Source organism: Bos indicus, chromosome 5 (assembly GCF_029378745.1).
Source record: "Bos indicus isolate NIAB-ARS_2022 breed Sahiwal x Tharparkar chromosome 5, NIAB-ARS_B.indTharparkar_mat_pri_1.0, whole genome shotgun sequence".
Taxonomy (NCBI): Eukaryota; Metazoa; Chordata; class Mammalia; order Artiodactyla; family Bovidae; genus Bos; species Bos indicus.
In genome coordinates this window covers 112,847,495-112,872,830 of record NC_091764.1, presented here as the reverse complement: position 1 = coordinate 112,872,830, position 25,336 = coordinate 112,847,495, and the positions used below count along the sequence as shown (strand labels likewise).

Below are 25,336 nucleotides of genomic sequence, written 5' to 3'. Positions count from 1 at the left end.
TCCTAAAAATAAGACTTGAAAGTAGGAGTTACTCCTTGACCCGCAGGCTGCAGATGGGATGTCAGCAGGCATGAGGACAATAGTAATCTCATGACATCTCTGCCAGAGCTCTGGGGGACCAGGTGCATTGTCAAGAAGCAGCACTATTTTGAAAGAGATCTTCTTTTCTTTGCAGTATGTCAACAGTGGGCTTAAAATATTCAGTAAACAACATTTATACAGGAGTACTATCATCCAGGCTTTGTTTTTCCATTTATAGAACCCAGGCAGAGTAGATTTAGCCTAATTATCAAGTGTCCTAGAATATTCAGAATGGCAAACGAGCCCAGGCTTCAACTTCAAGTCATCAGTTCTGTTATTCCCTAAGAAGGGAGTCAGCCTGTCCTTTGAAGATGTGAAGCCAGGCATTGCACTGACTTCTCTTTAGTTATGAAAACCCTATATAGTGTCTTCATTTGTTATTGTTATTCAGTCGCTCAGTCGTCTCCGACTGTTTGCGACCGCATGGACTGCAGCACGCCAAGGCCTCCCTGTCCTTCACTACCTCCCGGAGTTTACTCAAACTCATGTCCATTGAGTCGGTGATGCCATCCAACCATCTCATCCTCTGTTGTCCCCTTCTCCTCCCGCCTTCAGTCTTTTCCAGCATCAGGGTCTTTTCTAATGAGTCAGCTCTTCACATCTTCATTTGTTTTATCTGCATCGAAAATGTTTGGTGCAACCACTGCTGTTAATTATCTTAGCTAGATCTTCTGGACAGCTTGCTGCAGCTTCTTCATCAGCACTTGGTATTTCACCTCGTACTTCTGTGTCACGGATGTGGTTTCTTAAATCTCATGAACCGGTCTCTGCTGGCCTCAGATTTTTCTTCTGCAGCTTCATCACCTCTCTCAGCCTTCCTAGTTTAAAGAGGCAGGGCCTTCTCTGGATTAGGCTTTGGCTTAAGGGACTGTTGGGGCTGGTTTGATCTTCTTTCCAGATCACTAAAAGTTTGTTTTCCACATCAACAGTAAGGCTGTTTTGCTGTCTTATCATTTATGTGTTCATTGGAGTAGCAATGTTAAGTTCCCTCAAGTATTTTTCCTTTGTGCTCACAACTTAATCTGTTTGGTGAAAGAGGCCAGCTTTCAGCCCAATCTTAGCTTTTGACATATCTTGCTCACTAAGCTCCATCATTTCTGGCTTTTGCTTTAAAGGGAGAGATGTGTGACTCTTCCTTTCACCTGAACATTTAGAGGCCATCATAGGGTTATTAATTGGCCCAGTTTCAGTATTGTTTTGTCTCAAGGAATGGGGAGGCCTGAGGAGAGGGAGAGAGATGAGGGGATGGCCAGTCAGTGGAGCAGTCAGACCACGCACATTTATGGATTCAGTTCACCATCTTAGATGGGCATAGTTCTTAGTTTCCCAAGACAATTTTAATAGTAACATCAAAGACCACTGATCATAGATCACCATTTTGTTCTTTAGTCGCTACTACTGCTACTGCTAAGTCACTTCAGTCGTGTCCGACTCTGTGCGACCCCATAGATGGCAGCCCACCAGGCTCCCCCGTCCCTGGGATTCTCCAAGCAAGAACACTGGAGTGGGCTGCCATTTCCTTCTCCAACGCATGAAAGTGAAAAGTGAAAGTGAAGTCGCTTAGTCGTGTCTGACTCTTAGCGACCCCATGGACTGCAGCCTACCAGGCTCCTCCATCCATGAGACTCTCCAGGCAAAAGTACTGGAGTGGGGTGCCATTGCCTTCTCCGCTTTAGTTGCTAAGTCGTGTCCAACTCTTTGCTACCCCATGGACTACAGCACGCCAGGCTCCTCTGTCCTTCACTGTCTCCCGGGGTTTGCTCAAACTCATGTCCCTTGAGGCAGCAGTGCTATCTAACCATCTCATCCTCTGCCACCCCTTCTCCTTTTGCCTTCAGTCTTTTCCAGCATCAGGGTCTTTTCCAGTGAGTCGGCTCTTTGCATCAGGTGGCCAAAGTTTGGAGCTTCAGCTTCAGTCTCAGCATCAGTCCTTCCAATGGATATTCAGAGTTGATTTCCTTTCAGATTGACTCATTTGGTCTCCATGCTGTCCACAGGACTCTCAAAGAGTCTTCTCCAGCACCACAATTCAAAAGCATCAATTCTTTGGTGCTCAGCCTTCCTTACGGTCCAGCTCTCACATCCATACATGACTGCTGGAAGAACCACAGCTTTGACTGTACAGGCCTTTGTTGGCAAAGAGACGTCTTTGCTTTTTAATACCGTTTGTCATAGCTTTCCTTCCAAGGAGCAAGCATCTTTTAAATTTCATGGCTGCAGTCACCATTGTCTGCAGTGATTTTGGAACCGAAGAAAATAAAATGTTACTGCTTCTGCTTTCCCCCCTTCTATTTGCTATAGCAAATATAATGAAAAAGTTTGAAATATTGGGAGAATTACCAAAATGTGACACAGAAATGAAGTGAGCAAATATCATTGGAAAACTGGCGTTGGTAGACTTGCTTGATGTAGGGATTACACAAATCTTGCTTGTAAAAAAAAAGTGAGTATCTGCAAAGTGCAATAAAGTGAGGCACAATAGAACGAGGTATGTCCGCACTTTCTTAACAATATGTGGTCTTCCCAGTCTTCTGATCCATGAACAAGGATGTCCTTTTATTTCTTTAGGTCTTTCATTTCTTTCAGTGATGTTCTGTAGTTTTCAGTGTACAATTGTGCATGTCTTTTGTTAAATTTATTCTTAAACATTTTATCCTTTTTGATGCTGGCCTGTGCGCTCCTTGAACAGCATGACTACGTCCTGAACTTAACACTTCGGGAAACTGTCTAGAGATCAGGTTCCCTGGTTGGAGAACCCTGGAACTTAAGTTTATTATTCCTTAGTTTTTGTCCCTTCAGTTTTTAGTCTGTGTTTTGGATTTGTTTGGAATACAGCCCTGTGTCGTCAGCCGTCACCGGGGCTTCTCTGCAGTGAGAGAAAGGATGCCGGGGAAGGCAGGGCTGGAGTCCAGCAGCCTTTGGCTCGCTCTGGCTGTAGGACCTTGCGCACACACCCAAGCTGCAGTCTTCTCATTTGTCAGCTTTTGGAGCTGGTTTTGAGGATTCAGTGAGCTAGTAAATGAAAAAGCACCTGGACACTGCTGCACCCATTTCCTAGACTGATGTCCGAGAAACAGCCCAATTGGAAACTTGGGGCTCCTTTTAGACCTTTTGATTGTGGTAATTTTCAATACACAGAAACACTGGAATCACCTTCTTGTATCCCTGGCTGTGTATTAATTCAATCTTTCCTCTCCCTAGCACTGCCTCTGGCCTGGGCGAGGACAGCTTGTGTCCTCCTCCCCATTTAATTATTTCTGTCCCCACTTCCTCCTTGCAAAATTGCGAATGTTAACACTTCAATCCAGCTGTATTTGGCCAGAGGCTAGGGTTACCTAGGCTGGGAATCCACTGCTTGGAAATGGATGGAATTCTAAGTATCTTCCTTGTTGGGCGCTCAGATCTACCCTGGGTCTCTAGTTGTGGGGACCACACTGGGGACCTTTCTGTAACAGGCACTCACATCTTCTCTCTGGTCTGTCATGGGGACCTGAAGCTGTTTTTTTCCCAGTAGGAACTGACTCTTCTCTTCAGGGGCGGAGACCGTCCTCACCTCTCTCCTTTGGATCCCATCCATCTCCCCCACAAAGCTGTGGATAGTCCCCACAAAGGAAAGTTTAAGTGCTGTCCTCCCCAGAAACTTCCCAATAGCCAGAAGCTTTTACTCCTACTTCCTCTGTTCCCTGCTTACAATGCTTAAGACTTTCCACTTTATCTTGTTTAAGCATCATTCTGTCGTTTCTTCTAGATCACTAGCTGGCTAGCCTGAGGGCAAAGCTGCACCGCATCCACGTGTGTTGTCCGGCCTGGCACAGAACGTAGGCGCTGCGTGTATGTCTGCTGGACCACTGACCTGAGGCAGGTGGACACTGGCTAACATTTTCCGGGGTGGGTGCTTGAGTGTGCTGGTCCACCTCACATGGACATACTGGTTATTTTTGCTGAGACCAAGTAAACTAGTGGAAAGGCCAAACAGGAGTTTGAATTAAGGTACTTGAAGAGGGTCTTCTTTCCTTAGCCTTTAGCAGATGATCGAGTCAATGTAAATTAAAGCTCTATTAGAGTAACAAGGAAGACCTGCCAAATGCTGCCAGAGCAGCTCACTCCAGGGTCCTTCTGACTTTTCAAGCTTGTCCACAGTGGATGTAATATTCTGTAGAGGAAGGGCCGGTTCCCCTTCTGTTCTTCAACACCCATCTCAGTACCATACTCTGTGCTAGTCTCTCTCAGCCTTCCCATTGTGGGTTTTATTTCCAGAGTGTCTTTTCCTACAGCCTCATCCCCCCAGGACTTCTTGGCTGGCAGTCAGCAAAATAAAGTGTTTCACAGAGAACAGGGCTGTATTGTTGCCCCAGCTTCCAGTGGAGCTACTTGTGACTTCAGCAGGTATGACTCCTCTTAGGTGGTCATTCTTACTCCTTTAAGATGAGGGTGACTGAATGACGACCATGCGGTCATACATAGGGGACCACAGAGAAGGAGCTGTATCAAGCTGATAAAGGCTTGTATCAATTCAAATGGATACAATTAATGTTTAGCTGGTGCTTGTCTTTTTCCCTGGCAAGTCTTTTTCCAAAATTTTGGATGAATTTATCAAAATCTATCTTATCACAAAATCACTTCACGTAGTAGTTAGGGAGGGCTGTTAAGCCAGTGCTCTCACCTTCCGCCCGAAATCCCAGATGTCAGGCATTTAAACCGATGGTTTCCAACACAGAGATGCAACCGCAAGAAGTAAAACAAAATCAGGGGTCTGTCTCACACGGTTTATTTAACAATAGGTAATAAGAAATCAAATTTAACAGTCTATACAGTGATCCAAAGTTCATAAGTAATCAATTTTAATCGCATGATTTACAAGTTGAGGGTTTTTGCTTTCTATTTTCAAGTTTTACAGAAAGTGTGTGTGTGTGTGGGGTGGGGGCAGGGTAAGGAGGAAGAAAGCAAGCACAGAAGAAACCCCAGGGACATTCTGCGTGTTAAAATCATCCCACTGGAATCGTTTCTTACCCTCTTTTTAATTTTTTCCTTTGTTAGATGTAAAAATAACGAAAAAAATTCTTTCAAGAAACAGAACCACAATATATATAATACATCAATTTGGCAGCTGCCCCTGTATATTTTGAAAAAAGTCATTTTTCTCTCTACATGTACAAATTACTTTAATACTTGAAGTTTTTACGATCAGACTTACGGAATAGAAAATTTTCTGGAGCACAAAAGTTGACTTGAGGGGAGCAAAGGGGTTTTTTTTTTTTTTCTTTTTTTCTTTTTTTAAACATTTTTAAAAGAATGAACGTCTTTGCACCCAGAGAAAAAAAATTGGTATTTTAATATATATTTATATATATTTATATATATATAGAATGAATTTTAAAGTAACATTAACCCCTTTTGTCCTCTGGTTTTAGAAATGTTCTTTTTTAACTCTTTCATAAAGTGAGGAAAATAGGGAAAAATGTCAACCATCTGCACCAGTAAATAATAACTATTAATATTACATATTTTCATTAATTTAAAAAAAATAATAAAACCTATTGGAGGTGCAAGGCAGGAGCATGTGGTTGGCTTCACAGACCTCAGCCTCCTCCCAGTGCACACTTGAACCAAACACACAAGGGAAAAAAAACAGGCTGGTGGTAACCAGCCATTAACAAAAATATATTCTTTGTATTCTATCACCCCTCAGGTTCATCTCGCATGTTTGCTCGAAACCACAAACAGCTACTGCACAGTTCTTATGTGTTCCAAGGAAAATTGTCTCTTAGGCTAAGAAATATTCAAAAAAATTGTTTGCAGTACAAAAAGTCTTAAGAGAAAATAATTTTTTTTTTTGCTCCCAAAATACTACAAGGTGTCTCTAGTGTATGTCTAGTGTACTCTGTGAGAGGTTTGAATTCAAGTCTGAGTTGTCGGTGCCGAGTCCCAGGTCCGTGGCGCTCGCACCATGGAGGTTTGCCATGCCTGGATTGCTAGCGAGCTGAGAGAGCATCGAATTCTGGTCCGGGCTGGCAAAATGCCCTTGTTCCATGGGGTTGCCCTGGGCAGCGACCAGTCCAGGATGTGGAGAACTGGTCTGTGGGGAGACGTGGTGTGGAGAAGGCTGAGGCTGCATCCGTGGGGAAGGGCTGGAGTGGGGGGGCTGGGACTGAGGCCGCGGAGAAGGGACAGGCTGGGGAGATCGCACTTGATTGGAGAGAGACGGGATCTGCTGGCCTTGGAGGTGCGGGGACTGAGCCTGACTCGGGAGCATGTGCTGCTGGGGGCTCATGGGGTTGGGCTGGGCCGGCGAGCCCATCTGTTGCTGAAGGAGCCGCTGCTGGTAGGCCTGCAGACTGGCTCCCGCCTCTGCTCCCAGGGCCTGCGGGAGCTGGCCCATCTGTCCCATGCTCCCTTGTGGTATCTGCTGCATGTGATGCTGCATTCGCGGTGGCGGCTGCTGCTGCGGGGCAGGGTAGCCCACGCCCTGGGGAGGCTGGAACTGGTTGTGGTTGGCCAGCCCCGGGCCCATCCCTGGCCCCGCTCCCTGCTGCTGCTGCTGCATCATCTGCTGTCGCCTCAAGATGTCTCGGAATTGCGAGGGCATGGTGCTGTGATTCATGTTCATCTGCTGAGCCTGTGGGCTCATCCCGCCCATGGGTGGCGGGAGCTGCTGCTGCTGTGTGGGCTGCTGGGGCAGGCCAGCCCTCGGGACACCTGCCTGCATGGGGTTCAAGTTCTGCATGGCGGGGCTGGAGTGGACCCCCTGCTGACCTGGCATAGCGGGGGGCTGCAGGCCCGGCTGCCCGGGGAGGGGCTGCGGGTTGGAGTTGGCGTACTTGGCAGCCCGCTGTTTGATGAACGCAGCCAATAGCTGGGGGTTGGCATGAAGGATACTGAGCACCTGTTGCTGCTGCAGGGGGGAGCTGGGAGACCTGAGAGTCCGCAGGAGGTTCTGTAAGGCTTGTTGAGACACAGTGCCTGGCTTGAGAGGGCTCACACCTACCTGGCCCAGGCCCGGCTGGGGAGGCATGTTCAGGGGCTGCCCGTGCTGTGACACCGACATCATGGCTGGCCGGGGCATCCCAGACTGCAGCTGCTGGGGCTGGGGCAGTCCTCCCTGGGCCCATGGGGGTTGCTGCTGCATGCCAGTGGGCCCCATCCCTGGCTCCAAATGCCCACCAGGCCCTCTGGCCATGGGGGGCGGGTTCATACCCATAGGGGCCATGGGAGTCATCTGCGGCATCTGGTGCTGGATCGGCCGCTGAAAGATTTGCACGTGGGCCATCTGGCGTTGCGTCTCGGCTGCCCTCTGAATCTGCATGGCCACCTCCACTGCTGCAGGTGGGGGTCCCGGAAGTGGGGGCTGAGCAGTCTGAGGAGGGGTCGGGGGCGTCACCTGGCCTGCTGCCTTGCCCTGGGACACTGGGCCAGCAGCTTGAGTCCTGGGCAAGTAGGGCGGCATGTTGTTGGGAGGTGTGGGCTGGGGCTGAGAGGGGGGTGGGGGCTGGGGTGTCTGCGGGGTGGTGGGCTGCTGGCCCGTCGGCGTGGTGGGGGTGGCAGGGGTAGGGGAGGGCAGGCCCTGCTGCTGCCCCACCACACCAGTCCGCTGCATGCTGGCCATCCTCCTGCGCAGCATCTGGGCCTGCTGGAGCCGGTGCTGCAGCTGCTGCTGCCGGAGCTTCTGCTTGATGTTGAGGCAGAAGGGCACGGGGCACTTGTTCTCCTGGCAGTGCTTGGCATGGTAGCAGCACAGGGCGATGAGCTGTTTGCAGATGGGGCAGCCGCCGTTGGTCTTGCGCTTGCAGCCCTTGGTGTGCTGCACCACCCGCTTCATCTTCTGGCAGGACGGCAGCGAGCAGTTGGCGTTGCGGCACTGGCAGGCGTGCACCAGCGACTGGATGCAGCGCTGGATGCTCAGGCGGCGGGAGTCTCCCGGGCTCTGCGTGGCGGCAGCCTGCTGGTTGTTGCTCTCGTCATCAAGCCCCAGCCCGAGCTTCTCCATCTTGTGGTCGTGGTTTTTAGTGTTGTAGCAGGTGATACACAAGTCATAATCCTGGGGAAAACAGAGGCGCAGGTCAACACTCCAGGATTCAAGCCATTCAAAGGCATTTACACATCCTGCTTGGGCTAAAAAGCCCTAGTTTAGAGAAAGCTTCTTTAGCCCAACCACTCAAATCTGACACCAGGCCCCACCTGGCCTGTTCTGGTCCTCACACTGGCCCCGGAGCCTGCCCTCAGGCCAGTACCACCTCTGAACCACCTCCCAGGTACCTGGAACCCCCAGCCCTCCCCGCCAAGGGACCGACCTCACACACGGTGCAGTGCCAGCGTGTCTCCACGTGGTGCTTGCACTCGTTGCAGGTGTAGACAAAGCGGTCCTGGCTCTGGGTGTGCAGCTCCACCAGCATGCACATGGTGGACCACTGGGCTCTTCGCAACGACGAGAACTCCAGGTGCTTGTCCCTTGCAAGGGTGAGAAAGGCATCCCGCCCATCCATCAGGTCACAGGGGATGAGGGGGTCGGGGTCAACTATGGGAGGCAGGGAGTTGGCGGCAGGGCCAGCGATGAGACGGATCACAAAGAAGACCTGCAAAACAGACAGTCTCCTCTGGACTCTGGAACTAGAGTACTGCAGACAGCTGGGCCAGGCTGTGCACCTGGGGGGCTGGGATGCCTGGCTTCGTTTTGTGACCACTCCGCAAGGTTACACGATACTGCCCTCGTTCTCCTGCTTCACGCATTTGTTCTCTTTTTTGAAACTGACTACAATGGGCCTAAAACATCTACATCTTATGTTTTCTACCTCATTCAGTAATTCTTCAAAAGAAGAATGGTCAGACACAGGGCCATACAGGGGACATTCTGCTTCAAAGAGGTCAACTTTTAAAATGCAATCTATGGTTTAACCTGACTCTAATTATAAGGAAACAAATCAGAAAAACCCAAATGGATAGATATTCTACAAAGCAATTGGCCTGGAGTCTTCGCAAAATGCCCATGTCATGAAAGAAAATAAAGCTAGGAACTGAGACACGGCAACTCAACATGGAGCAGAGGAGCAGATGGGAGGTGGCTACAGGGGTGAGGTTTCCCGAGTGTGAAGTCACAGCACGCTTATGCAGAACGTGTCCTCTGTCTTAGAAGGAGCTTACTGAAATAAAATGTAGCAGAACGTTAACTGATGAATCTAGCTGAAGGCAACAGGAGGGCATCTTCTGTAGAACTTTCCTGTAAGTTTGGAAGGAAAAAAGAAAAAAAAAATATTTTTCCTTGCTACAGAAACAAAAATTTTTTGTTGAAGTTTAAAAACACAATACAACCACTGTTTCCCATAACCACTGGTATAAAGGCTGCAAGAGGAAGCTGCTGTTATTTCTGTAATAAAATGTAAAATGGAACCTTCAAGACATCAAGAACTTGTAACTGCTGTATTGCCCACTATATCCTGTCAGTTTTTTTGAGGCTGAAAATCTGTGCAAACTGGCAGTAATATTTGTTATATATCTGGGCAGCAATGTTGGCACAGAACAAGAGTCTAGGAAAAGAACACAGTGACTTTCTCGGTGGCCCACTGGTAAACACTGCACTCCACTGCAGGGCATGGGTTCGGCCCCGGGTGAGAGCGGGAGACGGGACGTGGGACTAAGACTGCGCGTGCCAGAAAACAACACAGGACAAGAGCATCCACACTGAGTAAAGACGCATCAAAGCCAGAGTTAAAAGCTCAAGGGGGGATCTGTGATACTGGGTTTGCTACTGCGGCTCAAAGCAAGCATTCATAGAGTGAGGAGTGTTGTGAAAATGCAATCACACACAGGGAAGTACTGTATCTAACAAGTGGGGGCAGATCAAACCACCTGGTGACTCCCTAGGAAACCTTCACTATGGCCAACCTCCAATAACAGCCATCGTGACTGACTCTGCTGAATGTCACCCTAGAGCTAAAACAACACCTAAATTTAATAAAATGATTACAATTAGATTCTAACTCCTAACAGGAGACTACTACCCACAAATTCTTCAGATGATATATCTACAACTGAAGTCATACCGACTACAACATACTCTAAGGGCCTTTCCTAATGGCTGTTATTTCAGGGTTCCACACCTAAAGTCAAACCATCAGTTCCCTCTCCACATTAATAGCCTCTTCCTGTAAGAACCTGATGTCTGAACATGGAGATAAACAGATGTTTAAACAAAGCAACATCTTCAACACGCCTCATCTTACCAACAATAATGTCGAAGGGGAAAAAAACCCAACATACTCAGTTATATTCCCAAACAACAAATAACCAATATAAATATTGAAATAATTCAAAGTTTTAACTTTGCTGTGAAGGCATTCACAAATGCATATATCAAAGTTTAACTTTTCTTCAATTCTCTCCATTTGCCAATTCCCTTTCAGTTAGGCAAAACATTCATTCGTTTTGCCAAAGTTCCATTACAAACTTGAATGGCCAAATAGAGTTCTAAGGGGCTTTGGTCTAAAGCAAGACCACAAAGATACCCAAAAAATATCCAACAAGCCGATCTTCTGAACAATGGACAGAAACACAAACATGAAACGGTTACAAACAATAGGGTCAGACAAACTGTGCTTACACTTTTCCCAACACCATATAGCTTTGTAACAGCTACAAATCCAAGTAAGACACCTTACCATTTCCTGTTCTCACCGCCCTCTCTTTGCTTTCTTCTCCCTCAAATGATTTCCTTCCTTCTGAGTTTCATATGATCTGGTGCTCACATCATAGATACCAACTACGGTGGGCAGTTCTGGAGGACCCTGGCCTTGGTTTTCCTGCTCTTCGGCTGTCCCCTTACCTCTTTGTGCTTCTCCATGGTGGCATACAATTTCTGTGAGAGGTCGTTGGATACGTTAGGCATGCCTGGCTTCTTCTTATTGCCACGACTCAGGCTGCTCTTGTTTTTGCTAGTTTTCTTGTTGTTTTTCTTTTTAGCATTTTTGCTGTCTCCCTTTGTCACCTGCAGGTTACCATAAGAGAACAAGAAAATGTTAATAACTCTTTGTTAACAGACTGTTTAGAAGTTTGGAACAGTTATTTGTTAATAACTGTTAAGAACAAGTTTCTAATGGAGGAACAGATCATAACCTTCTAACAGCTGCTTTCTCTTCATTGCTCCTCTATTTTTAAAGCTGTTGTTTACAGTAAACTAAGGTTTACTAATGTTTTTGCATTAATTTTCTCTCACTGAAAATCTCTCTTCTATCTTTTCATTAGGCAACAGCAGCCTTAGCTCCTTGGCCAGCGGAAGCTGCGGACCGGGAGACACCTCAGGTGGAGCCAGGCCATACCAAATCTGAGGATGGAGAGGAGTGAGCAACAGGTAGTGAAGTGTATGTACATGGGAGCAGGGAGCCAAAGGCCCTGGCTCTATTTCCTTCGACTCACTTTCTAAAATTTCATGGACCTACTATTAAAAAAAAAAAGAAAACCCTTGAAAAACATTCAATCGAGGAATCTAAACTGCAGGCTGTAAAGAGTTCTTAGACTAAGGGTGACTTCAGTAGTTCAGGCTCAGCAAGGGCAACCGAAACATACTGCAGGGAAATAAATGACAAGGAAAAACTCCTCAGGTGACCTGCTATAAGGCAACTTCTGTTGGGGGGACTGGTAAACTCTGGCCCAGATCTGTTTTTTGTACGGCTAAGAATGATAGTTTTTACATTTAAACGATTGTTTAAAGAAGAAAAAAAGAATGTGCTGGAGACAATATAAGGCCTGAAACATTCAGACTTTTGCAGAAACAGTTTATCAACCTCGTGTTCTAGACAGGTAATGTTCTGTTCTCCAGGGTTTCCATTACTAGAAATCTAAGATTCCATTTAAAAATGAGCTCTGGTGCAATGGCACCCCACTCCAGTACTCTTGCCTGGAAAATCCCATGGATGGAGGAGCCTGGTAGGCTGCAGTCCATGGGGTCGCTAAGAGTCGGACACGACTGAGCGACTTCACTTTCACTTTTCTGCATTGGAGAAGGAAATGGCAACCCACTCCAGTGTTCTTGTCTGGAGAATCCCAGGGACGGGGGAGCCTGGTAGGCTGCCGTCTATGGGGTCGCACAGAGTCAGACATGACTGAAGTAACTTAGCAGTAGCAGCTGGTGCAAAAAGGGCTTAAAATCTCTAAACTAGAACCATAGTAACTTATCTATACCAATATTCCCCGCCTGCCCAATTTAGACAGCTGGAGCTTCAGGGCCCGGTGAAAGCTTCAGCTCACGTCTGGGTCATATGAGCGGAGGCAGAGGCGGAAAAGGGAAACGCAGAGTGCTCACATCTGTGCTCTCGTTGCTGGTGTTCTCCTCCCGCTTCCGCTCCTCCTCCTCCTGTTCCAGTTCCTTAATGCTCTCTTCCAGGACGTTGGGCCAGAAATCACCCTCAAAGTAAGGCAATTCCTTCGCGCTTGTCAATCGATCTTCAGTAGCTTGTTTTAAAATGTCCTGTGAAAATATCCAAGAACAAACAGCAATGTCTATTTTTGGGGGGGGGGGGGGGAGGGGGAAGTGTTTATTATATAGCAGCAGAGTCACAGCTAATGGATTCAAGAAATGCAAAGAACCAGATTTGTCTTCTGGAAGACAGCAGGGATTTTGTGCAAGACAGCAGGGATTTTGTGCCCAAGCCTGGTGCCTGGGGAGACAGTGTCACCAACAGGGAAAGGTCTGGTCTGAAGTCAGTATTTCTGGCTTCCTCTTTCCTCTACCCTTGAGGACGGGGAGATTATCTGCCTTTATGTAACCAAGTGACAAATGCCTCTGTCGGGAACAAAGGCAGAGGCAGCAGCACTCACACCCATGCCTCCAGCACTTCTGAGACAGAATGCAGTGTGATGGGAGGCGCGCTGGCCTTGCAAAAATCCTAGAAATATTGGCAGTTTCTACTGAGAAGTATGTTCAGAAAAATCCCAGTTACAGATACTGGAAACCATATAGCTAAGAACGATTTTCTGGGCTGCTTATTAGGACAATACCAGTTCATGGAGAAGGAAATGGCAACCACTCCAGATTCTTGCCTGGAGAATCCCAGGGACAGGGGAGCCTGGTGGGCTGCCATCTATGGGGTCGAATAGAGTCGACACAACTGAAGCGACTTAGCAGCAGCAGCAGCTCATGTTTTCCCTCCCCATAAATAAAAACACGTAAAAAATTTAACAGTTCAAGTTTCTTATTATGAGACATCCTACAGTCACAAATGGTTGTTTTAAATTACATGGAAGAATGAGAAGAAACACAAGATTTTTGTTAAGGTAGTAAAACAAGCCGAATACAGAGCAGCAGGACTAGTCGAGCAGCGGTGCTGCCATCCCTGTCCTGACCTTATAATCATGGACGATTCGCTCGGACACAGCTTTGTCGAGCATCTTTTTGTACCACTCCTGCAGTCGCTTGGGCTTGGGTATCTTCTGGTCAGGGGGGTGGCAATGGAAGATGTAGTCGTCTCCTTCACTTGGCGGACACGCCCAAATATGCCCTGTTGTGTATCTAACAACACAGACAGAAGGAATACTGAAGAGAAAGATCATCCATTCTAGAAAGAATGCTACACTTTAAACCACAAAGAGGAATCAGTACAGAAACTAACGATTCTCCAAGATAACATGAAGTGTGTGATCTACGCCAGAACTAGGCATAACCCTGGATCAAAAAAATCCCCAATTTCCATTTAAAGATCAAACAAAAGCTACAATGCAAAGGAAAGTCAATCCATGTCGGCAAGAGAGTTAAATGAAATGCAAACCATCAGGAGGAATAACCTGCAAGGTGAGGTGCTAAACATTCTCAAGCATATATATACCTTGAAGGTAAGGAACCACTACGAAGGAGTTTTGTATCTTCAGACCTTAGTGTGATTTTGGTTTTGACACTTCGAGGTGTGAAAGGACCAAGTGCAGTTTAAAGTTCTGGCTCTTCAAATCAAACTGTATCAAACGGCTTAATTGAACAAAATAAAGTAATTTGGGGTGGGTGCAACTAGCATCACAATACCCGTTTCTTTCCCATGGCAAAGCCAACAATTTCAAAGGGTCTCTAAATTATAGTTCTGCCAGATGAAAACCAAAGTAGAGGAGAAAAAACCAAAGTTACATATTTGCACGTACTGTATCTCACCAAAATACCACAGTGGTGATCAGTTTAAAACGAATCAGCTTAAACAAGTTGTTTTTAAAACTAGCATTTGTTTTTATGCTTACCCTAATTTCTTGACATATTCCAAATATCCAATTAGGATTTCATGATAGACGGCAGTCCTCAAGCATTTAGGACGGAAGAAGTGAACACTATCGAGGTATGATATGTATACTCTCCTGTATCAAATGAGAAAGAAGCCAGGTCAAGTTGCATAATGAGTTTCTGACGATGTGGCTAAAGACATCTCTCTTCTCTGTGCCCTTGGCTCGCCTTGTCATTTTTAATGTTTATCACACAATATTACAGTTATTTAGGTAAATGACTAGATCATGAGCTCATCAGGGAGTTTTGTGGGTCTGTGGCCCTATTACCATCTCAGCACCTAGAGGGCCTGAGATACAGCATAATTAGTCACTACTGAGCAGTCCAAATACATTCTGGCAGACTCTTATTCTGGCCTTTATACTATGTGGAGAATTCTACACCATATTCTACTTCATTTGTAGTAGAATCTCAAGAAGGTACTCGACACAACCTAGATTTAAGTGCATTTTCTGAAAAGTCATATTTTAGGCTGCCATTCATATCTCTTTCCCTGTTGTTATGAATATGAAAGAGCAGTATTTTCTATTTTTTTTTATTTCACTTCTGTACTACACACTTGAGAACTTGCATTTCCAAAAGAAGCACATCAAACATTTTCTTATCCACTATGCTTGTTCACCTTATTGTAATTTCAAACTTCCACACAAATTACAAAGTAACCACAGGAAAGTCCTACCTCTGGTTGGGCGGAGGGCAGTCAGAGCCATACTCTTGAACGTGCATACCAAAGAAGCACAAGTCAACACCATCGATCTCTTCGAAGGCAAAGAGCGCTTTGGTTCGATATGGAAAGGATTCTGCCATCTCTCCACTATCTACAAATCTATACAATTCATAGTGGAGGGAAGAAGTACAACATTTCATTCAGATTAGAATCATCAACAGTAACTATGTGTGAGCAATTGTGGATCCACAGAGAAGGGGGAAATAACTAGATACCTTGCTTTCATGCCTGGTTTGACTTCCACAGTTTTGTCAGAAGCATGAACTACTCGAACAGTGACCTCTCCTGACTCAGGGTGATTTTGTCGCCTCAGAAACTCATTCACACGATTCTCCAGAAATGTCCCAAGCCTGGTAGATGGCAGTCCTAGGAATTTACAAGTTACAAGTTCAGGAGAAACCAAGGTGCACATTTATTACTATCAGTCAAATTTCAATACCATATCTCATTTCTGCCTTTTCAATACTAGCAAGATTATCACTGACTCAACGGCCATCAATTTGAGCAAACTCTGGGAGACAGTGGAGTACAGGAGAGCCTGGCGTGCTGCAGTTCAAGGGGTTGCAAAGAGATGGACTCAACAACACCACCACCGAACAGCAAAAAACTGCACAGGCATCTATCTCCAGAACTAAAACTACTGCCACCCCCAGCCAACTGAAAAGATCACACAGGACTAAATGCAGACCCTACACAAAACTGAGGGAATCACTCACGGGATGGCAATTCTGGCCTCTATCAGGAAATGTGTTGGAACAAGAAAAATACATCTGCTCTTTTTCACACATTATTAGGTGTAAGTAACTTCACACCAAAAAGGATACTACAGTTCAACTTCAAGTACATCATGGAAAACTTATTTGTTGTTTAGTTTGGTTAAATATCTAAAATAATGTTGAAACAAAATAATTCATTATGGATGTTAATTTTTAACTATGTTTCAAGCAAAGTTTTCCCAAAATTTACGTGTAAGCAAGGAACTTACTTTTAGCAGAAAACTTATTTTCTTTTCTAGTTCGTGCAGTCTTCTTTAAACAACCATCACAGACAAATCTAAAATGTAAACCAAGACTTTGTTTAAACAACTTAGAGAAGCATTTCAAATAACGCACTCTACAGAATCTATCTTATGTATGCATAAAGTTGAAAATAAAAAAACAACCTGGGAGAAATACAACCAATATACAAAGAGCTTTCAGAAAACATTAAGAGAAAAAAGATAAATAGGTAGAAGATATGAAGAGCGTATAAACTAGCTTACATGTGCAAAGATGGTGAAGATCACAGATTAAAGCAGAAATTTTTGTTTTTTGGCCAATCACATTAGCAAAAGTGTATATGTTACAGGTGGGAATATAAAAAGGGACATTTTGAAAGCAGCATGAATAGATTTTATATGTACATTCTCTTTGTTCCTGAAATTACATAAGGATGTGTGCATAAGTAGAATTTTCAGAAAAACGACACCACAAAAGTACTCGTCAACCAGCTGGCTGACCTTCAGTTGCAAGGATCACTGCAAGTCTCGTGATCCTCACATCCTCTGTAATTAAGGAGAGAAACCTATCTAAAGACAAGCCTTTAGAAATCTACTACTATTTTCCTTAGTTTTTTTTTTTTCTGAAAATTTTGTTATTTAGCCTCCTTTTCCCCCATAAACTCTAAACTAGCATCAGGTTAGTCCAGGAAAAAAGCAGAGAGAGTAGAGCTCCCATCTTGATGAGAGTCACTTAATGCACAGACATCCCCTCCCCAACCCTTCCCTTGAAGGGAGCTGGGAGCAGCCTCATTCCTGGAGAGCAAGAGGCAGCCGTGGCAGTAAACACTTGGCAGTGTCACAGTGGACAAAAATCCACGTATTTCCGTGAGAGGCACTGATGATAGGCAGCCTGGGGAGATATGTGGAGAATACTCAAGAAACAAAACAAGAGGCCCAAGTGTATCTAGCTCACTGAAGTCTGTATCTCATCATTTTCATGCATCTCTGCCTTGCAGGGGGGAACACCCATGTTACCTGTTATCCAACTGCCCAAAAGACTTTAAATAATCCAGACTAACCAGGGCCACCATTCAGTATACAATCTCACTTTAATGTTCTCTTGGAGGCAGAAACAAAGTCGTCGTTTTGGCGTTCTCCATTATTGACATCATCTAGTCTGTCTACTGCAATATTAGCAACATTCAAAATCTGTCAAGTTTAGTTGACACAACTAACACTTTAAGGGCTTTCCTGTGGCTCAGTCAGGGAAGTCTACCTGCAATGTGGGAGAGTTGTGCTCTGTCCCTGGGTTGGGAAGATATCCTGGAGAAGCAAACAGCAACCCACTCCAGTATCCTTGCCTAGAAAATCCCATGGACACAGGAGCCTAGTGGGCTACAGTCCATGGGGTCACAGAGAGCTGGACGTGAGCAAGTGACCAACACTTAGTTGTGTCTAACACTTCCTTTCTAGTTTCTAGGTGCTACAGATTTCTGTTACCTCTACTGATGAATCCTCTATGTTTACTTTTGATGCGCAATGACCACCAAAGAATTTAGAAACTGTGAACCAGCAGAGAGAAATGTTTATACATGGACTAACCGATGCAATAAGAGAAGGACTGTTCTGGATTCCAGGTTCATTACTGTTTCAAAACTGAATTTTAATGACCTTTTCCCAATCCAGAGAATAATTCTAAGAGGAATTAATTTTGACGATAAAATACAATCATTGCAAAGATGACAAAAACTTGCTAAAGTTCGCAACAAAGTCTGGGGAAAATACTGATGCCTCACCCCGATGGCCAGATGATCTCGTGATGGAGGACACAGATCTGATGCATCTTTCTCCCACACTCTGTACACTCAACAAACCTGCAAAGGCAAAACGTCGAGTTAAATCCAAAACTTGAACCAAATGAAAACTGCCGGTATTTCTCGTTTTCTGACAATTCAAAAGATGGCCAAGATCATGTCCAAAGAATTGAAGTAATAGTGTTTTTAAAAGCTCTTTAGTGTAACAGAGCGAATCTCAAACACAGTTAAATTCAGTCATTTTATGGAGTAAAAAGTGATAGAAAAAATGACTGCTGCTTAAACCTCCGAGTCTGACACCATCCTGTCCATTCCAGGAATGTCTAGTACCAGTACATCTCTGTACCTCTGAAAGGTGTCACAATAAAGGAGGCGATTACGAAACGGTTGGAACACACAGAGGACAAAGTTGGAATAACGGCACTGAGCAGAGGTAGCCTGGTGCTTCACGTGAGCCTCGAAAGCACCAAAACACTAGGGAGGGTTAATGAAATGCAAATGTAAACCATAACCTCAATTTTTTACATTTCTACCTTTCCTGCTAGATGTAGGTTACAGATTTAGCCCAAGAATAATAGCATCACCACACTGGCTGCACAAACCAAGAGAATGACAGGAAGAAGGACAATGAAAGTGTACTACTCAAGGGGAACTACTTACAGTTCAGGATCCAGAGTGTCATTTTTTCTCTTTGAAAATTGTTCTTTATTTATTGTACTAAGGAAAGAAAAGGATACAATAAGAAAAAGCAACACAAGAAGATTAGCAAGTTGACTATTGTTCTAATAACCAAATGACAAAAACCCCACCCTGTAAGGAGATTATTTAAATCTAAGACTATATCAAGGATACAAGTAGTACATTCTAAGCTCCCACAAAACACACGTTTACATGCCTATGTTTTGGGAAATGACTTTATAGTAAATCTGTTCCCACTAACAGGACAACCCAGTAAGACCTAAAAATGAATTTGTACTTTTTTCTTTTCCTTTTAAAATCTTGCCTACTACTCTTAGTGTTATGTATTTATACCTTTGAATAGTTTAATGTTTCTAGACAGCTCAGTCTAGCAGTATGAAAGACAGTGCGTATAGAGGGAGCTAAACCACTATTGGAAAAAAAAAAAAGGCATTTTTTAGGACAGTCCAATCAAGCAACTTTTTATATTAATAAAAAATTTCAGCATTAAGAATACATAGTTCAGGTTACTGATGGGATTAGTCAAAAAAGGAAAAAAAAAAAAGGGTTCATTAAAAATTTTTCACATGGCCTCCTATCCTGAAATCTAGCCTACTACTCTGCTCATAGTCTCAGTCTCACAAACACAGGAGGCCACCTACAACAAACTTAAAAAAATTTTAAAGTTTTTAAAGTTAGGGACCTAACTTTGACTACTGTGATTCTTCCTCATAAAAATGAAGCGATTTCCCCATTGAAACTGTTTTCTCCTAGTTACAGACTCCAGATTCATCGCTACGTGCCCTAAGATATTGCTACCCAAAGTGCGTCTGGAAGACTATCAGCCTGGATGGACCTGGGAACTTGTCAGTAACGCACACTCTCAGGCTCATTGCCAACTGCAGAACTGGAAGAGGGGTTCCTACACACTTCAAAGTCAGAGACCTGCTGTCCTAAGGTACAAAACTTGTGGTAAGGATGCCTCCCTTTTTTGCATCAGGGAAATCTACCTAGACCTGACTTCCCTGGTTAGCCAAGAGTTAGAAAATCTCAAGGCTCAAGGGGACCCAAACCAGTACCAGACCCCACCATTTTATATGTCAGTGGTGACTGAAGGAAAAGTACAACTTCAAAATCCAATTTGAAGACACCAAGTTTTTCTCAGAAGCCCTGTTTTTACTAGTAACATAACAATTCTGAATTGCTATGGGAAATATTCTGAATTGCTTGTGTATTGTAGGTTAAATCAGAAGAGAAGCTGAAGAATATTTAAAGGACACCAAATAGTTCTTTCTTCCTAAAACAGTTAAAATTTGACGGTTTGAATCTTAAGAGATTAGAGGCAGTTTAGGCAATGTTTAAAAAATTTTTTTGGCATTTACCGAACCACAAGAGCTTGTGGATTGCAGAAGTCCAACCAAGTCTCTTTAAAATAAGTCATTCTCACAACCTCCTAAATCCCTAATGATATTATGATACACATGATTCTAAGGATTTTGGTATTATTAACCTTTATGAGAAGGCTGTATGGTGGTTATTTGTTCAATTCTCCTCAAACTCAAAACAATTAATGATGAAGTTACCTTGCACTCCACACTTGCACTTTTTGGGAGAAGCTATTTCCTTGTAGAAGGAATCTATGACCATCCAGTACTGCTGTACCCCGCTAAATCAGTACCGAGAGAACTTATGCTGTGATCAAAATGTTCTCCATCTATGCTGACCAATATGGCAGTCACGAGCCACAAACGTCTACTGAGCAACCGAAATTAGACATTTTAAATCTTATTTATTTTAATTTCCATTTAAATAGCTACCTGTGGCTATACCATCCTGGACAACAAAATCCAAGACCACTTAGAAGCCTGAGCACGATCATCTGACGACAAACTGAAAAGACAGTACTTTCTAAAATAATAGTTACTTACGTTTGAGGTTGGGAAGGGTCATCCCCCAAAGAAACGCTCTCCCCTTGGATTTCATTGAAACACTTCTCACAGAAATGATACCTGTCGGCAAGAAGGCCATACTGGGGTGAACTGTTCCGTTCACACAACACAGCCCAAGCCAAGCAACGAAGCCACCAATCACAGCAGGCCAAGGAGGGGGACGGGAGCAGAGAGCAGGTCATCAACGGCGACAAGAACATTCAATGATGCAGATTTATGGGCACCACAGTTTGGGTTTTGGTTTTTGCAATCAAAGCCAAGTGCAGACAACGACAAGCATGAGGAGAAAAAAAAAAACACAAAACAAACGAAGAAATGAGGGATTGCAGGGCAACAAAAAACATAAAAGCAAGACAAGACAACACAAAGCAGAAAGCCAAGGCAAAGCACAGATTAGCATTAAATATCTCAATGGGATCACAAGTAGCAAATGATTACAGCAAATAAACAAGCCTCACACAGACCTATACCCTTTCATTTGAGTAATTAATGCTACTTGATACAAATAATCAAAGATAGGATAAACAAAAATCCACTATGAACACAGTACTAGGAAATAATCATCTAAAAACAATTTTGGTCTGAAAAAAACAAAAAACACCAATTTCTCTTTGATCCCAAGGAAACCACAGTGTACAATAAAAAGTCTGCACAAGCAGTTAAATACTGATTGTAGCCACCTAGTTTGAGAGGGAAATGAAAGGCAGTGGTATGTGCAGACACGTGATTACATATTCCTTGGTACAAAGACTGCAAGCGCTGTAGACTGGTGTTTAAAATCCAAAAATGGTATATAAACGCCAAGATGATAGCATGAGACTATAGCATGCCAGCTGTCACTTGCTTTTTTTGAATGTAAGGTGCTAATAACAACTTGAGACCCATTTTTTCCTAGGTTTTCATGAATAAAAAACTGTGGATTCTTACCACTACAAAGCATTAGGAGAACACACCTAACTTTTTGTAAATAAAACAAAAAGTTTAAGTGACTTTTTCAAAGCTAGAAATACAGCTGTAGTGCACAAGTTCAGCAAAAAGCCATCACCATGGGGCTGCTTTATCAAAGTACTGACTGTCCAGCCATGCTCTTACACTGTCTTAGAGCCCCAAGTCAACACCCCATGCCAGGTACACTGCTGACTGATTTCACAAAATAAGAGACAAATCATGATTAATGAATGCAGTCTGTGTGACTACAGTCCTTACTTTAGCAGGAGAAAAGGCCGAAGTGTCTAACTTGTTAAAAGCACACCATCCACGGTCATGTGCATCTTGTAAGGAACAGGCCGGTACCGAGCTGTTTTTGGAGGTGCTCCTTTTGATGTACTTAACAGAGAAAAAAGCAAGTACCCTGGGATCCTCTGATTTTATATGCTCCAAGAAAAACTGAGGAATCCATTGCACACAAAAAGGGAATTATTTCCTAAAAGATACAGCTGGCTAACAAATTTCTGGTTAAAAGTTTTCTGGGTAGATTTGGGAATTTCACAGAGAGATAGACCAATTAGTTTGACAATTTTCTGTTTTGCCAGAGGCTGTGGTAAGCTATAAAAAGACAGTGGGAAAAGAATGTGGAGCCTGGGACATAATCCCATGAATGCTACCAACTCATAAAGTTGCTTGACTTCTTCATGCCTTGGGTTCCTGGCTTATAAAAATACGGGCCCAGACAACTGACCCAAGGCTCCTTTCTACTAGAAAATCATGCAATTTTGCAACGGCAGAATGCAAAGACCAGAACTTGTGCTGTACAGCTGTGTTCAAGCAAGCCACACACAAACCATGACTGTATGTGTGCTGGTCCATCCGCATGCACTCCCTGGACACGCGGACACTGTGACCTTGGTCCACACAGGTCAAGCTTACCTGTTCTGATAACTGTAGTAAGTGGCATCACGAGGGATTGTGCATAACTGTTTGCCATAGCAACAGAGTGTCTGTGGAGAGAACTCCAACTGCAAGAGAAACCATTTGGTGAATATGGTTTGAAGGGCAAGCTAAAATATTTACACTGGCAAATCAGAAAGAGAACTTAAGCCTTAGTCCTCATTATGTCTCTCACGATAGGCAATTTCAGATTCCAAGACAGTTCACCGAACTAAAACTACTCCAGTTTACTACTGTATTATTCCACCACTCTGAGGTAAGCTTAATAGCTGTTACTTCTCCACCAGTTGCCAAACAACTGAAGAGGGCACAAACAGCTCAGTGTGAATTGGCACGCACAGGGGAACTAGCACATGCCAGGCACAGTGCCCCGCAGGCAAAAATGACCAAGTCCCTAACTCAAGATGAACTTAAAACCTGATGATCCAAGGATTCTAACTGGTCAAGTTTTCACTGTAATTCTTATCTGTGCAAAAATTTCCTACCTTTCTGCCACAACAGTATCCAAGGCTTTGCATGACAGGGTCAATTTCTTGTTCGAAGACCTCAGACAGCTTGGAGCAGTATTTGTACACCCGTGATGTTTTCCGATTATATAACCAAGCATTGTTGAACATGAGCCAAATGTCATCCACATACTGCCAGGGCTCCTGATACTGTCCAGTGTCTAACTTCCTCTTGATGGTAGAAAGATCCATAGGGCTCTTCACAATATCAAAGTAATCCTAGAAGGACAAGTGACACCAAACAACATTACCAAAAACCTCAGTATATTCAAGGTCCACAGTATAACCATTTGACATTTTCTAGGCAATGCTGAATCTTTGATGTGTCTGTCCAAATAAATGACTGATGCCCATCACATCTTTATTTATTTAAAATATATTTTTGTTTATTTGGCTGCATCGGGTCTTAGTTGTGGCATGCGGGACCTGTCCTTGCGGCACATAGGCTCCCGAGTTGTATAATGCGGGCTCCAGAGCACTCAAGCCTGGTTGCGCCACAGCATGTGGGATTTTAGTTCCCCAACTGGGGACTGAACCCAAATCCCCTGCATTGCAAGGTTGATTCTTAAGTCACTGGACTACCAGGAAGTCCCCCAACACTTCCTTAAATCATCAGTCTATAGACATACTAAGCAGACAGGGGCAGAGAGACTAACAACTATTCTCGAGCTTCTTATTGTTCAGTTGCTCGGTTGTGTCTGACTCTTTGCGACTCCGTGGATTGCAGTACACCAGGCTCCTCTGTCCTTCACTATCTCCTGGAGTTTGCTCAAACTCATATCCATTGAGTCAGTGATGCTATCTAACCTTCCCATCTTCAGTCGCCCTGTTCTCCTTTTGCCTTCAATCCTAGACTTTCTAGTAGCAAGCTAATGGTCTATCGGAGCAATTCCACACACTTTGTTATAGTATGTGTGTGATCAACTTAAAAACCAAGAAGTCAAAGACCCTTAGCATTTTAGTACTAGATGGGGCCTACAGATGAAACTAAGATCATCTATAAAAACAGAGGGGACGTTTTGATATTTGGCAAAACTAACACAATTATGTAAAGTTTAAAAATAAAATAAAATTAAAAAAACAAAACAAAACAAAACAAAAAACTTTGCTCTGAAACTTCACAGACCTGTACTCTAAAAAACAAAACAAAACAAAACAAAAAAACAGAGGGGAAAAAAACAAAAGATTCCAACCAATTTTTACCCCTTGAAGCACTCCAATGCCTTATCCAACACCACTTAAAATCCTCAAATGAAACTTGCCAGTAGTCTGGTGTATAAAGGCAACTTTAAAAGCAAAAAAAAAAAAAAAGTAAAAGCAGATGAAGCTACTTTGGGTCTATCTTTTCTATCATGAAACTACTGCTGCTCAACTGATAAAAATAAAGCATATGAGCCAGCAGTCCCATTTTTAGATATATACCCAAGAGAAAAAAAAAGACACACACACACAAATTTGTACGTAAACATTCATAGGCATGCTATCTTCAACAGCCAAAAAGTATAAAAAACCCAAGTAACTACTGACTAATGAGTGGGCAGAGAGAACGTATGTATATCCACACAAACACTGGTGGGCCATAAAGAATCAAGTACTGATTGTGCTACAATATAGACAAATTTTGAAAACTTTATGTTAAATGAAAAGAACCCTGTCACAAAGAGCCACATACTACAAGGCTCCATTTGATGAAATGTCCAGAAAAGACAAACCAGAGACTGAGAGCAGACCAACAGCTGGTTGGGAGTAGGGGGACTGTGGGCAGGAAGGGAAGTGACTGCTTATGGACACAGTTTCTTTTTTGGGATGATGAAAAATGATCCAAAACTGACTGTGGTGATAGTCGCACAGTTCTGTTAATACAAAAAACCATAAAATTGTACACTTAAATGGGCAGTTTGTATAATACGTGAATTCCATCTTTAAAAAAAAGCTGTTACCAGATTGTAAGAGAAATGAGAAGTAGCACCCACATACTTACAGGGATTCCTAGAAGCTGAGGGTCCACAGGCTGACGGAAGGGAAGGGATTCCGGATCCTGTCGGTAAAGTGCCTCCAGTGTTGACATCAGTGCCTGTCGTAACTCTTCAGGTTTGAAAACTGAAAAAGAGTATATTAGAAATTAGTTACCAACTAAGAGAAAGAGGAGAAAAAGTTCAAGTCGAAACTATAACATATACCTCAAGGGTCTTGAGGTATACACAAAATTCCCTACGTTGTCCCCATCAAAGATCACTAAGGGTGTTTCTATTTTCTGGTTCAGACAGATCCTTTAAAACACCCTGTCTAGTCATCTTTAAATACCCGTCATGACTCAGTTAAATTTCTTAGTCAGAAACTCACTTAGTCTTGACCAAGTAGCAAGAGAATCCTAAGTGCTCCAAAAATTTATGAAAAGACTTTGTCAGCATATTCCAAATGATACGATGGGCAGGGGATGCTGTCAAGCAAGAAGAGAAAGAAGCCCCCT

General features: G+C 43.8%; 1 protein-coding gene and 1 long non-coding RNA gene across 14 annotated transcripts in view; one reads left to right on the top strand and one right to left on the bottom strand.

The window, feature by feature from the left end:
- The window catches only part of LOC139183258 (uncharacterized), a 41,197-nt gene that overhangs the window by 12,241 nt on the left and 3,620 nt on the right, over positions 1–25,336 (top strand). For 11 of the 13 annotated variants that reach the window (XR_011566876.1, XR_011566867.1, XR_011566869.1 and 8 more), the window contains 3 exons: positions 3,830–3,939; positions 11,314–11,419; positions 19,299–19,482. This is a non-coding gene — a long non-coding RNA (uncharacterized lncRNA). Of the gene's footprint in view, positions 1–3,829; positions 3,970–11,313; positions 11,430–19,298; positions 19,483–25,336 lie in introns of all 13 variants that reach the window. The other 2 variants (XR_011566877.1, XR_011566875.1) reach the window with 2 other exon arrangements.
- Positions 4,834–25,336, bottom strand: part of EP300 (E1A binding protein p300) — a 63,886-nt gene continuing 43,383 nt past the window's right edge. Inside the window, exons 17-31 of the mRNA XM_019961868.2 lie at positions 24,848–24,966; positions 22,846–23,085; positions 22,340–22,428; positions 20,453–20,533; positions 18,507–18,563; positions 17,829–17,906; positions 16,039–16,106; positions 15,269–15,419; positions 15,006–15,152; positions 14,287–14,400; positions 13,411–13,576; positions 12,371–12,535; positions 10,895–11,056; positions 8,370–8,651; positions 4,834–8,116 (exon numbers count right to left, since the gene is read on the bottom strand). Of these exons, the coding sequence (XP_019817427.2) occupies positions 5,942–8,116; positions 8,370–8,651; positions 10,895–11,056; positions 12,371–12,535; positions 13,411–13,576; positions 14,287–14,400; positions 15,006–15,152; positions 15,269–15,419; positions 16,039–16,106; positions 17,829–17,906; positions 18,507–18,563; positions 20,453–20,533; positions 22,340–22,428; positions 22,846–23,085; positions 24,848–24,966 (4,094 nt within the window). The 3' untranslated portion in view covers positions 4,834–5,941. The remainder of the gene's footprint in view (positions 8,117–8,369; positions 8,652–10,894; positions 11,057–12,370; positions 12,536–13,410; positions 13,577–14,286; positions 14,401–15,005; positions 15,153–15,268; positions 15,420–16,038; positions 16,107–17,828; positions 17,907–18,506; positions 18,564–20,452; positions 20,534–22,339; positions 22,429–22,845; positions 23,086–24,847; positions 24,967–25,336) is intronic.